Genomic DNA, 18533 nt, shown 5'->3' with positions numbered 1-18533 from the left:
TCCTTTACAAATGTTGTTTAAGGTGTCTTGTCATACAACAACAGACTTCCTTTCTAGTATAAGTGCCCACCATGTCTCCCCACCCAGTCCGTACCCGGGTTATACACCAAAAGCAGATAATGACTTGCTTCAACAACATATGATGTAATAGATATATTGAGAATTATATTCTAAGTAACGTTTTTCTTAAGTGAGGAATAAGAAATCAAGTTGTCTTCCCTCAATTGCTGGTCTATAAACAGAAATCTCTATTCAGCTCAACCTTATGTTCTGTGATCATAAAGGCTGAATTACCACAGATGGCAATAGAGCGCAGATTTCTACAAAAAAAAAAGATTGTTTCTTTTTTAGTTTGCTAACTTTTTTTTTTTCACTGTTAAAATTTGTCTCAAGTTGCAATTCAGTGCTTGGAGACAGTTTTTAAAATCAGCCCAGAAGATACACATCTAGCAGTTTCACAGCCTCTGACAGAAATGTTCACAAATTCCTTCTGTAAGGTAAGCCGTCATTGTCTTCTCATTAGTATCTGAGTTGAGTTCGATATAGTATTATGTTGGATTTGTTCACATATGAGGGGTCAGGCCTATAAGTAACTAACTTCTTTCTGGGTATAAGACAGTCCACATGGATATGACTTGTGACCTAAAGCATAATTCTTTTAATGTGCTTTAGATTTTCTTATTAGTAATTATTCTCATCCTCTCGCCTTCTTTTATATTTAATACATCTTAGTTGACTTTTTAAGTCCTTTACAGTATCAGAGCATTTTTAGATTTCTGACATCTGAATTGACATTCTCCTAAAACATGGATTATAAGTTGAAAACAAAAGGTTTAATGTTTAGGAAGTAACCGCATAGAAATAGATTCATCAGAAATTGAATCATCATTTTGAAGCAGATGTAATCAAGTTTGGCCATTGATGGGCTCTTTAAAACAGGGAAAGGTAAAATAATAAATAAAATAAAACAGGGAAAGGTTCAGGGTCAGTGTGCAAAACTAAGATTGAAACCCAATTTTTCTGATTCCTCCTTCTCACAAGTATCTCTGGTTTCTGGCCTTTTCAGGAAACATGGGCCATAAGATTGTCTGAAAAAGTTTAAGTTTAGTGAGTTTGAGGCCCACAGTGACGTCCCATTTTTTCATTACATTTTGGTGCCTCGTGAACTTTTGTTTTTCTAGCTCTGTGCTCAGTCTTCAGTACAGAATGGGGAACTGGGGAGAAAAGCTGAAGATCATTTAAAAATGGAAAATGTGTGTGTTTCCAATGTCACTCAAGATAGTTGTAAATTTTCATTTAGTTCATAAGTGCCTTTGCTTTAAATCTTTTTAATGCAAAGGGAGTTTGAGGATGATAGTAGGTGCTAAAAACAGGGATTTTATACTGTTTTTGTCTTATGGTAAAATTAATGTATACTCATTCTTTTAAAAAAAGTTGGACAGTATGGAAAGACATAAAGAAGAGACTGAAACTTTTATCTCCAAATATTACAACTGTTAACCTTTTGTGTGTACCCTTCCAGTCTTTGTTTTTTAGACTGTGTGTATGTGTGTGCACATATTTAAATAATAGGATCTTATAATAAATACTTTTGTTGGTAAACTGTGAATTTGGCTTACTAAGATATCTCTTAGGATATTAAATATTATATTTCAAAATTTTCACTAATATAAGCAATCCCTTGAACATATTTCTATTCCTATTTTTCATATACTGATTCCATTTTATGTCCATGAAGTAGGATTTCTGGGAATAGGGAAAGCAAGTAAAAAACAAAATTTCGATTCACAGTTGCCCATTATCTTCTAGAAAAATTCCACATATTCTTTCTTCTAATAAAAGTAAAGGCTTTCCCCTGTTCTTGCTAACACTATCATTTAGGTGTTAGATTTCATGATGTGGAATTACAGATGATTTACTGTGAAATGGGTAAATCAGTCCATTATTACATTACTTATTGTTCTATTAGATGACTCCTAATGTAGCTAAGTGGAAGTATATTAAATTTTTATTTATTTCAGAATGACATTCGGCCTCTCTCAAACTCAGTACCTGGAGATGTGGGAAAAGCTGACCAATTAAAAGATGAAGGTAAATATTTACTTGGTCAAACTTTCTGAAACTCTGGATAATGTGACTCTATCAATGAATAAGATTCTGGTTTATACTGTGAAAGAGAAATGAAAGTGATAGAGAAGAAATCTACAAGTATAGAACGGTTTGTGGCTTATTTCAAGAGAACCAGATCTGTTGTGTATAAAACATGCAAAACAAATAACTTAAGGGTCATCACTTGTAACTGTCTTTGTGTGTCCTCTAGGATCCCAAGTTCTTCTTTATGCTTAATCAGAGATGAAGATACTTGTCAGTATTATTTTAACTTTTGTATATTTAGTGTTTTTGAGTTCTTTGAAATTTTTCTTCTAGCCAACTAGTACCTTCCTGAAAATTGCTTTCAAATATTTTTGTGTGCTTTGCTTCTGAAGAGCGACAGAAAGAGCAGATGAAATTAAGAAGAGTTCTTTGTTGTTATTCCCTGACACGTCACAGAAATATTGGCATATTTGATAGGGTTGTTTTGATAATTAAAGGAGACAATTTTATAGGAGGGTGCCATGTAACTATTAAGTGCTGTGCAATGCTTAGTTATATTTATCTTCACAAAATTCATCATTTGTGTCTTAAGTTTTGCATATTACATATTTTGTAACTTGAAGCTTTTTCATCAATATGTATAAATGTATTTATACATGTAGTATATGTATATTATTGTATCTATACATTTGAGGTGGTTTAGAGGAAAAGACATACAATAGGTTTTAATAATAATAATAATGTAATGATAATAAAACACCATCCCAAGACAAAAAGTTCCAATGGAAACAAGGACATCCAAATAACTCAGAAAACGTAAATCTTTTACATGGAAGAAGCAAATTTCTTTAAGTACCTCAGCTAATGTAGTTAACGTCTTACTTAATCATAAAAGCTATGTATTCTTCTTAGCTGCTTTAAAAGCATTATATTCATTTCTTTTTGGGTGTGGGGAGAGAATTAATTTTCTTAACTTTAAAAAAAAAGCCTTATTGAGCTATAATTCACATACCATTGCAATTTACTCCTTTAAAGTATATAAATTCATTGGTTTCTAGCAGATTCACAGAGTTGTGTAGCCATCACCATAATTATAGAACGTTTTTATTGCCCTCCAAAGAAACTGTGCACCCATTAACAGCCACTCTGTATTCACTTCTGACTTAATTTGCAGTAACTTTTTATGATTTTAAGTGCTTTTGTCTACCTGCATTTGATTTAATCTTCCTGTTTCTGTTCCTGCAAAGAACAAAAAACAAAAATCCACTCCTCCTTCTCCCATTAATTAGCTAATCATCTATTAAAAAACAAACCTAATAAGAGAACTTCTGGTTTAGAGACAGCTGGAGGAATAATAGAGCCTTTTGGGATGTAAATCCTTTCTCCTAGTGTTTTAAAATTTTTAATTTTTTAAGAATCAGATCTTTTTTCTCTTTAATGGAATACAAAAGATAGCCACAAGAAATCCCATTGTTAACCTAGCTAAATTATTCCTGGTGTATCTGCAGACGTTCTTCCTGAAAATCAGTACCCTGTGGGGTAGCCATGTATCTGAAATTTTGTCTTTTTAGAAATTAATGTCTAATAAGCTCCTTTTCAAAAGAATCGGTGTCTGGAAGAGATAGCATACAAAAGTATTATCTGCCAGTAACATATTAGCATGATTAGCTTTACAGCTTACCCACACAGCCGTGGTGAGGGCTTGGCTGCTCAGCAGATGGACGTTTTGACAGGGAAGGAGCAGAAGGCCAGGTCTAGGTTGAGGTGACAATTGAGGAGGGTGCTGCATTAAGATGGGGTGGCTCTAAAGGAAGGGAAGAGATGAAGATAAGGAAGGTGGGAATATATTAAATTTTTCCATGAGGTAATCATAATTGTTTCATTTACTCACTTATTGAAGCCTAAATTTTATAAGATATACTGGTACAAATATTAATTTTATTAAGACTCCACATTGTTGAAATCATTCAAACACACTGAAGACTAAGGCATATCAACTCCATTGTACAATATAAAATTTATCTCCTATGTTACTGAAAAATCATGTCGATCACTTTCATATTATTGGAGTTTCTGTGATTAAAATTTATCTTTCAGACTTTACATTGTCCCGTATATTGTCTTACTGTACCTACTGATTACTTTATTTTAGGCAATAACCACATGAAAGAAGAAAATTATTCTGCTGCAGTGGATTGTTACACACAGGCAATAGAACTGGATCCAAATAATGCGGTTTATTACTGCAACAGGTAAACTGGCATAATTGTGACAGGCTTACAGCTCTAACGCATTTGCATTAATAGCTCTGAAGGAAACCTATAAAATTTATGGATAAAGAAGGAAAACAACAAACCCCAAACTCATTCACTTTCCATTAAAACAACCTCTGTTACTAACCTCTTGGCATATTTTGTTTGGTGTGTTATCAATTTTAGATTCAGCTTTATTCAGTAGGCAGATCGTTAATATGTTCTTTTATTGAAATCCGTCATAAATATAAATTAGTGTATTATTATCTCTTCATCTTTTTTATATTTCTAGCACCTATCATTGTGTTGGCAAACACTGTATTCTTTTACTAAATGGATAAAGTATCTTAATTTACTTAACTGTTGACCTACTGGGAGACATTGCAGTTCTTTCCTATCCCCCAATATTATAAAGCTGCAATGAACATCTTTCTGAAATTATTATTATTATTTTTTAGACTTTGGATTTATCCTTGAAAATTCACCCAGGTCTAACAACATAAACATTTAAAAATTGTTGATGCAAATTACAAAGTTATTCCAATTTCTTTGAAAATATTCTGAAAATTAATTTCCTCTCCTAGGATTGTATGAGTGTACATGTTTTTACTACACCTTTATTGTTATTTAATATTGTTATTTTCATAGTAATTGTTTTAATTTATATTTAATTATTGCTGAGGTTGGACATTTTTCAAACGTTGGCCATTTGTGGTTTCCTTTTTAATCTAAATGATCTTTTTGTACCTGTGCCACGCCTTACCTGTGTGCCCTTACACTTCTTTCTTTCTATCCTTGTTCTGCCCTTTTAAACAGAGGCCTGTCACCTATAGGCTGCCTTTTTCAGGCTCCTTTGTCCCCTGAGTTTGGGCTGGGTTCAGCTATGGGAGGTGCTGGCAGGAGCCTGGAGGGCAGAAGGAAGGGAGAAGTTGTGGCATTTCTTCCCCTGTTTTGACATCAGGGTGTTTATCCAGCAGGGGCTGCTTCTCATCCTCGTGTCTAGCTCCCACCCAGGGTCCCTGCTATCCCAGCTTTTACCAGGTGATGTTGGGTTTTTGGACTCTGCCGTTCATCCTCTGTTTTAGGAAGTAACGGCTTCCTGTTACTGCTAGTCTCCGGATTGCTGCACAGCCTCCTGTTTGGTCCCTCAGCTCTTTTATCAGCCGTGTAATGAATTCGCTGCACTAAATTATTCTGTTTTAAATATTGAAGTTCCAATAGAAGTTTCTGCAGTGATGACAGTGTTCTCTATCTGCATTGTCCAATACAGTAGCCACTAGCAAGAGTTGCTCTTGAGTACTCATAATGTGGCTAGTGCAATTGAGAAACTAAATTTTTAATGTTTAGTTAATTAATTTAATTTTGTATAGCTGCATGCGGCTTGTGCTACTATACTGGTATGACCGTTTTAACCAATCTGAAACTTTTTATAACAGAGCTTAAGCACCTTGTAGTCATTAGGTTCACTAGGATTTGTACTTCGTTTGTTAAATTTGGAGTTGAATCTCAGTTTGGCCACTTACTAGCTACGTGACCTTGGGCAGCCACTTAACCTTTTTGAGCCTCATTTCCTTGTAAAATAGAGATAATAGTAGTTGTGAGGAGTAGTAATATAAAGTCCCTAGCATAGTCCTAGGCCAGTGATGGCGAACCTTTTGAGCTCGGCGTGTCAGCATTTTGAAAAATCCTAACAACTCTGGTGCCGTGTCACATATAGACATTTTTTGATATTTGCAACCATAGTAAAACAAAGACTTATATTTTTGATATTTATTTTATATATTTAAATGCCATTTAACAAAGAAAAATCAACCAAAAAAATGAGTTTGCGTGTCACCTCTGACACGCGTGTCATAGGTTCGCCATCACTGTCTAGGCTTTCAATATATGTTTCTTTCAGAAACAATCTAATTCCTAGTTGTAGGAACAGGTTTTTGGTATAATTTATTTATGCATAATAAATACAGGGTGGGGAAAGTAGGTTTATAGTTGTGAGTACCCAAAACACAGAGTTTATTCTGGTATTGCTATTTATTAATTATTGTATTATTTTCCATACAAACAACTGTAAACCTACATTTGCCCTCCTCTGCAGTATGGGAAATGTAAGGTACCTGTGATTTTTCTGCCTTATTTTTCATAAAAATAGAGTGCAAATAACTCATGCTCTTGCTCTAACAAGCTAAAGAAAGCAAGGTTGCCTGCAAACATGGTGACTGACTGTAGTGTTATGCTGGAATTTCATTAGTTATGCCCTGATAACCAGACAGCAGGGGCAGACAGCCCAGACCACATTGTTATTCAGTTCAGACACTGGCATGTTTGGCTCCATCTCACAAGAGATTCAGATGTAGCCTGACTTCTATTCCCTTTTCCGGCCTCAGAGGTCTTTCTTTGTGAGCTGCACAAATCTGCTTTCATCCTAGCTTGCAGTTGGTGATCTGAAGCTAAAGCTATCAAGATTGAAAGTCATCCTCTTCTCTCTTCCACCCACTCTCCTTTCTGGGTCTGACTCTTAGGGCTTTAGTCCTTGTTTCATTATCAGTATCTAAGGCCAGCAATCAGGGCGTCTTCTGCTGTTTCCCCTTTACCTCCCCAATAGCTCATTTGTTCCCTCCTCCTTTTCCATCACTGCTCCTTAGTCCAGGCGATTAACTTTTGCTAGACTAGTGGTTTACAGTTTCAACTTGCACTCCCCACTCACGTCTTCTGCCCAAAGGATCTTTCTAAAATGTGAAGTTAATCATCTAATTCTTCCTTTCTGTTCACTAGTTCTAAATACTTTCATGATTGAATTTAAGCTCCTCAGCATGATACATAAGATCTTTTATAATCTGGGCTCTTTTTTTCTTTTAACTTTATTAGCTCTACTTTTCTTCCTCTCCTGTTCCTCTTCTCTCTACTCTCTATGCACATGTAATATGAAATTTACTGACTAAAAACATACCATGTTAGGACATCTCTCCATGCTTTTATGTACTCCTTCCTCTGCCTAGAATATTTCCTGCCTTATCTAATTGGTCAACTGCTAGTCATCCTTCAAGACCCTGGTAGGGATTGCTTCTCTTGGGAAGACTTTCTTAATTTCTTCTGTCCACAACCTCCTGACCATGCCCCTACGCCCTTCCCTCCCATGTCCAATGGAGTGGTGCTGTCCAATATGGTAGCTCCCAGCCACGTGCAGCTGTTCAAAATGTAAATTAATTAAAATTAATAAAATAATAAAGTAAAAATTAATAAAGTAACATTGCACTAGCTGATCTCAAGTACTCTTTAGTCACATGTGGCTAGGGGTTACTGTACTGGCTAGCACAGACAAAGAACTTTGCTCAATCATGGGAGTTCTAGTAGACAGCTCTGCATAGGGTTAACCACACCTTTCCGTGTTGTCTCTTCCTTTGTATTCCTCATACTATTTATTTATTTACATGTCTATTTCTCTATTAAACAGGGAAAGATTGGAAGACAGAGATATATTTTCTTCATTTCTGTATGTCTACCTGGTTTTGAGTTCAGGGTTTAACATGTTATAGATGTTCAACAAAAGTTTGAGTTGAATTGATTCAGTGAATTTTAGAAGATTTAGAATTGCCTCAACTTGAAGACTTCTAATGGTGAAGCAGTCACATAGTAGCATGTTTTATATATGTGTGTTTATATATACTGTTTCCTCATATATGTCTATAAAGAAGAGCTTTCTTAACCTTTCTCCCTTTTCCACTTTCTTCCTCATTCCCCTCCCCTAACTTTCTGAGCATAATTATAGACTTGTGAATTTTTAAAAATTCACTAATTGGTGTGTTATAATAAACTAGAGGCCCAGTGCATGAAATTTGTGCATGGAGGTTGGGGTCTCCTCAGCCCAGCCTGCACTCTCTCCAATCCGGGACCCCTTGGGGTATGTCCAACTGCCGGTTTAGGCAGTCAAACATCCCTCTTACAATCCTGAACTGCTGGCTCCTAATCGCTCACCTGCCTGCCTGCCTGGTTGCCCCTAACTGCCCCCATTGACAGCCAGGTCATCCCCAACAGCCTCCCCCGCTGCCCCACTGGCCTAGTCACCCCTCAATGCCCCCCTTGCCAGCCTAATCACCCCCAACTGCCCCCCCTGCCAGCCTGGTCACCCCCAACTGCACCTCCCTACTGGCCTGGTCACCCCTAACTGCCTCCCCCTGCCGGCCTGGTCGCCCCACACAGCCTGCTTGTTCAGTCATTTGGTCATCCCTCACTAACCCCTCCCTGCTGGCCTGGTCATAGGCAGCCATCTTGTGAGGGCATGAGGGTCAATTTGCATATTACATCTTTATTATATAGGATTATCATAATTGTTATTTTCTCCCATATTTGGCTAGTGGGAGCTCCTTTAAACTGCCCTAGATGTGAGCTCAGCTATTTCTACAAGTAGCCCCTGTTCCTTTTAATAGAGAATGGTATTTAGAAACCAAGACCTGGTTGCAAGAGGTGACCATTGCTACTGAAATGTTATTGCTTCTAGGTCCTTTCAGTGGACAGAGCTAGGAAATATGAGGTGTGTTTTTTTAAGTCATCAATTTATACAGATAACTTCAATTTACATTCCAGTGTCACAGAGATCTCCCTTACTTCTCCCATTTTACATTTGTATCTCTCTTCTCCCAGAATAAAAACCCTGCTTTCCAACTCATCAGTATCTTTACTCACCAGCTCTATCCTTCAGTTGGTATTACACCAATACTACAACACTAGTAAGTCTAAGTAAACTTCAGAATTTCTTTGAAATTATTTTTGTCCTTAGAATATATCTCACTAAAGGATATACACTCAAAGTACTGTGCTTGAACATTACTTGAATTCTTTTTTTAAAATATCCAGTTAGAATGATTTGTTTCTGTTTTATTCAGTATGAAGGTTTCTTTTTCATCCTTTCTCATATCTCATTCCCATTTCTATCCCATCTACCCTATTCCCACCAGTCCTCTATAGGATGAAAGACTTTTAATATAGGTTTGACTTCTGAGCCACGTAAATGTTTCCCTTAAAATTAAACAAAGAAGTATGATCAATAAATAATAACTCTATTCTTAATAATGCTCTTTGCCTTATGCTTGTTATTGTTTCTATACCAGTTTTCTTTTGCTAGGTTTTCAGTTTGCCTGATTTTCTTTTTCTGTCTTCTTTAAACTTCAACTTATGTGTGATTATGTGTTTTTTTAAAAATATTTTTTTATTGATTTCAGAGAGGAAGGGAAAGGCAGAGAGAGATAGGAACATCACTGATGAGAGAGAATCATTAATTGGCTGCCCCCTCATGCCCCACACTGGGGATTGAGCCCGAAACCCAGGCATGTGCCCTGACCAGGAATCAAACTGACCTCTTGGTTCATAGGTTGATGTTCAGCCACTGAGCCATGCTGGCTGGGCTGATTATGTTTTAAGTGATATCTTAAGTATACAATTTGAGAATCCTATTTTCACCTAGGCAACTTTGTGATTACTTATGTATTTGAATTGTTTTCTGCTATCTTATTTTTTGGCTTCTTTTCCTCTCTCCCCCCTTTGTGTGTGTGTGTGTGTGTGTATGTGTGTGTGTGTGTGTTTTATTGTGTTGATTGAGTTATTTTTACTTCATTTTCTTTCTTTCTAATTATTTGAAAGTGATACACTTTATATCTCTTCTTTTAATGGTCATCCTTGTCACACTATTAGTTTGCATCGAGTATTCAGTCAAATAGCTATACCTCTTTTCCACATTACCTAACAAAACAGGTTTGTTGAATTCTGTATTTTCACACGTAATTTTTTTTTTAACTGAAGCAAAGGAGACTGTTTATTCCCTCCCCCACAATTTTATAATCTTAGTTTGAAAAGTAAGGGTCTCAAGCATACTGTAAGAAGAAAGGTTGACAGGGAATTGGACTCAACCCAGGGATCTAAGCACGATTGAGGGCAGGAATATTATTTTAATTACTGCTCTATCTATTATGCCTAGAAAAGTGTCTGTGCCTTAGTGAGCCCTCAATAGAGATATTGGTTGAATGAATAAAGTAGAAATATTTAGTCTGGAGAATGAATGGGGTGGAAGTGGGATGCAGGACAGGAGACATTTGGGAACTTGTCAGTTTGAAGGACATGCATGTTGAACAGACATGCTACCTGTTTATTATGGCCCGGAGGACTGAAGTCAGTGCTCCACTAGGGAAACAGAGCTGCCTACTCTCAGGATTGTGTGGAAGGGTAGTGAGGGGCTTCGTTACATTGTCAGGTCCCAGACTTTATTCCAGAAAGTCTGCTAGAGATAAACTGGGATTAAAAAGTCCTTAATTGTTCTGGAATACATATTCCATCTAAGTAGATGGAATAACTTGCCATCCTTAATTTACAGCCAGACTTAGGCACATGGTTAAATTGGGGTTTTCAATTTAGACTTGTCCAGTGATCTTAATGTTGCCAGTATAGTGATCATTTAACAGCACAACACTCTGAATAGCCATTCACAGCAGTCAGTCACTCTGTGTGCCTTCTTAGTAACCCCAAATGTCCTAGCATTCTCAGTTTTCTATTTGGGCAAATTAAAAAGGCAATAAGTAGGTAGATCAGTTGTATGGCTTGCATATTTTGTCTTTTCTATAGCAAAGCGAACAGTGAAAGGCAACTTTCATAATTTCTCTGAATTTTGTTTCTGCGTGTTTTTTCATTTGATTATGGAATTTTCTTAGGACAGTTTGATTTAGATGTTTCCTGGGAGTGAATATACAAATTGGGACAAGGAAAATGTTGTTGTATTAGAATCTGAAAATCTAAATTAGTGTCTTGAAGGATGCTTATAACAAAAAATCTCTTCTTTTTCCCTTAGGGCTGCTGCTCAGAGTAAATTAGGTCACTACACAGATGCAATAAAGGATTGTGAAAAGGCAATAGCAATTGATTCAAAGTACAGCAAGGCCTATGGGAGAATGGGGTAAGTTCTGGGAGAATGTTCAAAGTAGCACCAAGTTGTATCAGATATGCTGTTCTTACTGGCTTGATTTTGAATTTCTGCTTAATATTGCATCTTCTCAACTTGCAAGAAGATAAATATAACACTGAGGAAATGCCTGCAGTTTCTGTGACTTGGACGAGAGATGATTGAAGATATATGAAGAATGGTTGGTTGGTGGAGAAAATCATATAACCATAATGAGTAGACTCACTTCATGTTGAAGATACAGGTCTCATGAGCACCCAGTATTTTGGGGCAGACAGTCCTAATAGATACTTCCTTCTCTAAGCTCACCTTACCACTCTGAGTTGAGTGCTTCACACCTACTCTTCTCTCTTCAAATTTTCTCTCCACCCTCCATGGTACTCTTAGTTGATGATACTACTTTATACGTCATTGAGAAAATGGGTGCATTTAGAAGAAAAATAGCTCATCTTCCTGCTGCCAAATCCACTGATCTACCTGCATTTGTATCTACACAGACTGTCTTTTCTCCTGTTAAAAATGGAAGGGTTCTTATCTAAGACTGGTGCCTTCATGCATGCTTTAGATCTCATCGCTTTGTATCTTCTCTAGGGCTTTACATTTGTAATCACCTGCTTTATCTTTGGCAACACCAGTTTTCCTGTCTGTAACAGCGATAATGACTGCATGTGAAATCGTCAGAGAATCATCCATTGGAACCATCCTTGCACACAGCTACGTCATTTGTCAGTTCCTTTCTCTACAAAGCCCCTGATAGCAGTCTGCACTTCCTATCTCATCTTCCTCATCTCTCATTTTCTCTTCAGCTCATTCTGATGGGGCATTTGTCTATATCACTCAACTGAGAGCTCTATTCAAGGTGACCAATTGTTCATATTGCGCTAAGGCCAAAGGGCAATTCTGTATCCTCACCTATCCACCTTTTAGTATGTTGCATGATTAACTTATTTTGAAACACTTCATACTCTATAGGTTTCTGTGACGCCACACATCTTGGTTTTCCTTCTACTTTACTGTTTTTTCCCAGTCTCCCTTACTGCATCTTCCGTTTCTACCAACTCTAATGGTGCACTTCAGAGCTCTGTCCTCTCCTCTGAGGCTGTTGTCTGTCTATTCTCTCTTCTGTTTTCATCCTGATGCCTTTAAATTCCACTTAACGTCTATATTAATTATTCATGGGTTCTGTATTTATGAATTCACCTACTTGCTAAAAAAATTTTGATAACCCAAAAATCAAGTCACTGTGCTTTTGTGTTCATTCAGTTTGGTGAAAAATTTGAGTCACCTGATGTGCAAGGTCTCAGCTGAGGTGCATAAGGCCATACTCTGCCTTTTTGTTTCAATTCTCATGCTGTAAACAAGTGTCCTTTTTGCAGTTTATTTAATGCTATATTTTTTGCATTTTTGTGTCTTTTGTTGTTGATTTCCCTGTTTACAATGGACCCAAACATAGACTGAAGTGTTGAAAAGGGTTCCTAAGTGCAAGAAGGCTGTAATGTGCCTTTCAGAAAACATACATGCTAGATAAGTTTTGTTCAGGCATGAGTTAGTGCTGTTGGCTGTCAGTATGATACTAATGAATTAATAATATATACTAAATAAAGTTTCTTTAAGCAGAATCACATATAAAAGAAGATCATGTATCGATCATTTGATGAGAATGTTGTGACCAAAACCTCACAGGAACTTAACCCTGTATTTCCCCTAGGAATGATTGTTTAGTATTTCTTAAATCAGTGTTTGTGGGGACTTTATAGAGCATAACTACTCTGAATAATGAGAATCAACTCCATATGTTGATGGATCTCTTAATTTACTGTATATTTTAAGTTATATGTCTGAATTCCATATCATATTAACTTCTTTTCATCTGTTTATGTGTTTAACTAGAGGGCTGGTGCATGAAATTCGTGCATGGGGACGGGGGGTGGGGGGGACTCCCTCAGCCTGGCCTGCACCCTCTTGCATTCCAGGACCCCTCAGGGGATAACTAGCAGTCAGACACCCCTTTTGCAGTCTGGGACCGCTGGCTCCAAACCCCTCGCCTGCCTGATCACCCCTAACCGCTCATCTGCCTGCCTGATTCCCCCCTAACCACTCACCTGCCTGCCTAATCCCCGTAACCGCTCGCCTGTCTGCCTGCCTGATCGCCCCTAACCACTCGCCTGCCTGCCTGATTGCCCCTAACTGCCTCTGCCTGCCTGCCTCATCACCCCTAACCACTCGCCTGTCTCCCTGATCATCCCTAACTGCCTCTGCCTCAGTCCCTGCCAAAAGACGTCTGGAACGACGTCCAGAAGGTCATTTGGCTGTCCGGTCTAATTAGCATATTATGCTTTTATTATTATAGATAGGCATTTTAAATTTAACATGCCCCAAACAGGATTCTTATTCCTTTCTTTAGTCTTTCCCATTTCAGGAAATGTTACCATCATTCACCTGCTTGGGTCAAGCCTAGGAGTCATCCTTTATTCTTATTATACTTGACACATCTATCAGCAAGTCCTGTTAATTCTAGTTTCCACATACACATATCTTAAATTGAAGCATTGATTGCTACCTTGTTTATAACACTAGTCCAAATTGACATCTCTTACCTGGGCTACCACAGCAGCTTCCTAACTGGTTTCTCTGCTCCCCCATCCCCCCCAACTAACACCCCATGTTGATCCTCTGCAAAAAAGCCAGAGAGAGCTTTCCAAAGCATAAATCAGATCATGTCGCTCCACTGCAACTAGAATAAAATCCAGACTCCAAACCCTAGTTCTATATTATCTGGCACCTGATTACTCCCTGACATCACCTCTTTCCACACTGCTTTCTGTGCTCTCCCCTCATCAGCCTTTGTCCTGTTCCTGGAGCATACCTCACGCGCTGGCTTGGTTCCCAGGCCTTTGTGTCTACTGCTGTTTCTATTTAGCATGCTACTCCCTGATCTTCATATGCCTGCTTTCTTCTCATCATTCAGGTCTTCTTAGTGTGGCTGCCTTTGAGCAGCTGCCCTATTCATTTTCTTAATATTACTCCTTTTTCTTTGCATATTTATTGTTTGCTTTCCCTAGGTAGAATGACATTTTCTTAAATTCAAGAACTTTACCTTCTTTCATTGTGGATTATAAAATAGTGTCTGGTGCACAGTAGGGCTTCAGTAAATATTTATTGACTGTTGATTAACTGAGGACTTTGATGAAGCATCTTTCAGGTTGACTGGTAGAAAACTAATTAGGGTCTGAGAATTTTTCTGTGGTTAGGCACAGTATTTTATCCAGGTTGGAAGTCTGTGAGGTAAGCCAGCCGACTTAGTTTGTTAAAAACAAAAACTTCAATACTATATCTCCATTTATACCATTATTGTTTAGTTCTGAAGTAGTTTTCCAATAAATACATTCTAACTAGGTGGAGGAAAACAAAAATTAAATAACTAAATCTGTGACTAGGGTAATAATGTCTTAAGTTGTAAAGGATGCTAATTTTATCTATTTAACAACTAACATGTCTTGTTCAGGAGTGCCCCACAGCCTATTTTTATTTTTTAAGGTGAATTGATATTTATTGTGACTCTGTCTCTGCTAGAACATAGGAAGAGAGTTGACATTCTGAAGCACAAATTTGTTCAGAGTCCTTACAATGAGTTTAACACCATGGAGTTACATGACCACAGGACGGTTAGTTAGCTCGCATCTATGTGGAGTTTAATCATTCATAAAGCAAGTTATTTCACATATGGAAGGGGGTAGGTAAGGTTCATTCCTAAGCATTAAGTTCATGGTTAATATAAGCTAGCCAAAATTGTCAGCAAGCAGAATGGAGAATCCAGACTTACAGAATCTTGGAAATAGAAGGAATTTTAATGATACTCCTGTGAACCATAGTATAATGAATAAAGTGTAATTTGGATTCTAGTTGAATACCAAGACAGCTGTTTGACTATGTTTGTGATATCTTGATATTCTTTAACCATATATTTTATACCCATATACTTTATTCTTTTCAGGCTGGCCCTCACTGCCATGAATAAATTTGAAGAAGCAGTTACAAGTTATCAAAAGGCATTAGATCTTGACCCTGAAAATGATTCCTATAAGTCAAATCTGAAAATAGCAGAACAGAAGTTAAGAGAGGTATCCAGTCCTGTAAGTTATTAATGCTGAATGAGTGAAATATTTTCTGTCATTCACAATTTATTGTAATCAGATTGTAGTGGTTAGAATAATCCTCATATATAATTCTTCTACAGACAGGAACTGGATTGAGCTTTGACATGACTAGCTTAATAAATAATCCAGCCTTCATTAGTATGGTAAGTATATTTCCTTTTCTGCTTTTCTGGCTCTGTTTTTCATGAAGCAATATAGTTCTATCACATTTTAGAAACAAATAAGGGAGCTTTTGTAGCGGCAGAGGTGGTGGTGGTAATAGGATGGTGATGTAATGCTATGGCTGAGATTTTTAACCTGCCTGTGTATCTGTTTGTGAGAAAGCCATGGATAGACTTCAGGAAACCAATGGATTCCCTGAAATTGTATATGAAAACTTGTGTACAAGTGGCTATGTGCATTTTTTTAGGGAGAGAACCATATTTTTCATTAGATTGGCACATGGATCTGCAAATTTACAAAAGGGCGAAGACCACTCTTACAAGAAAATGGCCCTAGGAAGATATCTAGTAACTGAGTTCTGAGGATTTGGTTATTGTGGTTCCCTATGCTCTCCTTTCAGCATTGTCTGCTTCCTTTCTATTTTAATTTGACTTTTTAGTATAACCTATAATAATAAAAGCATAATATGCTAATTAGACCTGACAGCTGAACAACCTTCTGGACGTCCTTCCGGACAAAGCCCCAGCAGCAGGGGCTGAGGTAGAGGCGGTTAGGGGCGATCAGGCAGGCAGGCAGATGAGCAGTTAGGAGCCAGCAGTCCTAGATTGCGAGAGGGTGCAGGCCGGGCTGAGGGACCCCCGTCCCTCCCCATGCATGAATTTCATGCACTGGGCTTCTAGTTCATATATAAACTCCATTCTTCAAACCAACAATATTACTTATAGATCTTTTTGAAAACACACATGCTCTGGTATATGTAAACTCTGGTTTAGTGCATCAAGGATGTTACCTGGGTATATAAAGCTCCTTGGGTGGCTGTATACTTCTGGCTGAGAACTAGACTACCAGATGCTATGCCCCTTGAAGGCAGTAATACTTCTTTGTTTCCTTCAAAAAATGTCTTGCATCCACTATATCCTCAGCTGAATTAAAATACAGATGGCGCATTCCTAGTGAGATAAAAAAGTCTTTTTGAACAATTGGTAGGTTTGTAGCAATTGGTAGTTTAAAATTGTTAGTTGAAATCTTTGTAGACAGTAGTTGTCTTTTAATCACTGATCCTAAATGAGGTGTTGGGAAAGCCACCACTTGCTTTTATTACCAGAAAAATACTGTTGAAGTGACTTGCAAGTAATTCAATAACTCTTGAGTCTCAGGATTGAGGCCAAATTTAAGATGGTCTTGCTACCTAACTAGTAAATGTATGTTTCTTTATAGGTTTTGTGACATTTTTGAGCATTGTTACTCATATCTAGGCCTCAGGTTGTGCTATTGTAATAGGATGTGAAAATGGATTTCAGTTTCCAATTCAGCTTATCCCTCAAGATGCTTGAAGTGAGGTGTGAGACTATCATACAGGAGGAGCAGAAGGTGGAGCTTAAGAACACTTTGTGTGACATTCTTAAAAAGGGTCAGGTTGATAGAGATTAAAAGAGGATTTGGGGGGACAGCTATTGGAGTTACTACTGTCTACACAGATTTAGGCTCAATTAAAAATTTACATGAATATTGTTGACTAAAAATTTGAGGCAAAAAAATTGTTTATTCTTTCAAAATGTAGTTTTAATGTATATGTGTGTATAAATACAACTCCCCTCCCCCTTAGCATGGCAAGAATGGAAGCTATTAAGCCCATGGAATCAGGTCACATGTCTTACAGTACTCTTTTGAAGTGAAGCCTCCCCAGTGTAGGAGATGCTTTATACTTTTCAAGTTCCTATTTCTCCATTTGGCTTTATTGATCTGATCAGTAGTAATAAGTTAATATCTGTAGTTTATCATGTTTGTAGTCTCTCTACCCTTGCAAAGTATTTTAAATGCCATCATTTTCTAGTACCTTTTTTATATTCCCATTCACTTTATATAGCACACTAAAACTCTACAGAATGTTAGTACACACATGGTTTAGCTTTCATTTTTCTGTTTTTTAAAAAAGAAATATTTGTTAAAGATCCCTAAATATTAACTACCTTTAATGGGAGATGCCATTTTTGAATTCCAGGCAGCAAGTTTAATGCAGAATCCTCAAGTTCAACAGCTGTAAGTATATAGAATGAGCATACTACATTTCCCCCTTATACTTGCAAGCTCCTAATTTGAACACATCAGCTCCCAAATGAAAAAACTACCGAGACTGCCAGTAATTGGCACTTAAAGTCACACACATTTAGCCTAATGCTCTACGTCAGGGGTCTCAAACTATGGCCTGTGGGCCACATGCAAATACAAATATTGTATTTGTTCCCGTTTTGTTTTTTTACTTCAAAATAAGATATGTGCAGTGTGCATAGGAATTTGTTTATAGTTTTTTTTTTAAACTATAGTCCGGTCCTCCAACAGTCGGAGGGACAGTGAACTAGCCCCTGTTTAAAAAGTTTGGTGGGTATATTTAATTCTTTTCCTTGGCCAGTATCCTCCTTGTTAAGACTATATGCCAATCCAGTGATTTACCTCTTGCCTACTCTAGAATGTCAGGAATGATGACAAATGCCATTGGGGGACCTGCTGCTGGAGTTGGGGGCCTAACTGACCTGTCTAGCCTCATCCAAGCGTAAGTGTTACTTGAAATAGAAATAGTAAAAAAGTGTTTGTCTTACAGTTTTTCTGTAGTTAAAATAGAAAGTTTTTAAAAGTACTTTATGTTTTATAGTTTGTCTCTAAAGTGAGGGGATCAGGACTTATTTTCCCAATCCTCTCCCTAAGACATTTTCCACTGATTTTTAGAGAGAGTGGAAGGAACGGAGGGAGGGAGAGAGAAGCACCAATGTTGACTAGATGCCTTCCGCGTGCAGCCTGACCGGGGGCTGGGAATCAAGCCTGTCACAGACTTATGTGTCCTCGACTGGGGATCAAACCCACAACCCTTTGGTCCTTGGGCTGATGCTTTAACCACTGAGAAGCTGGTGGAGGCAGAGGCTTTCCTTT

At 37.6% G+C, this 18533-nt stretch overlaps 1 protein-coding gene across 2 annotated transcripts in view; it reads left to right on the top strand.

Moving 5' to 3' along the window:
- The window catches only part of SGTB (small glutamine rich tetratricopeptide repeat co-chaperone beta), a 30344-nt gene that overhangs the window by 7275 nt on the left and 4536 nt on the right, over nt 1-18533 (top strand). The window contains exons 3-10 of one of the 2 annotated variants that reach the window (XM_070412071.1): nt 394-497; nt 2022-2091; nt 4247-4346; nt 11179-11283; nt 15284-15422; nt 15527-15589; nt 17611-17648; nt 18076-18159. In XM_070412071.1, the coding sequence (XP_070268172.1) occupies nt 394-497; nt 2022-2091; nt 4247-4346; nt 11179-11283; nt 15284-15422; nt 15527-15589; nt 17611-17648; nt 18076-18159 (703 nt within the window). The remainder of the gene's footprint in view (nt 1-393; nt 498-2021; nt 2092-4246; nt 4347-11178; nt 11284-15283; nt 15423-15526; nt 15590-17610; nt 17649-18075; nt 18160-18533) is intronic. The other variant, XM_070412072.1, reaches the window with a different exon arrangement.

This window comes from Myotis yumanensis, unplaced genomic scaffold, assembly GCF_028538775.1.
Source record: "Myotis yumanensis isolate MYYU_CA2020_CCGP unplaced genomic scaffold, mMyoYum1.0.hap1 SCAF_4, whole genome shotgun sequence".
Lineage (NCBI taxonomy): Eukaryota > Metazoa > Chordata > Mammalia > Chiroptera > Vespertilionidae > Myotis > Myotis yumanensis.
The sequence above is the reverse complement of the archived record's forward strand: the minus strand, read 5'-3'. Positions and strand labels throughout refer to the sequence as shown.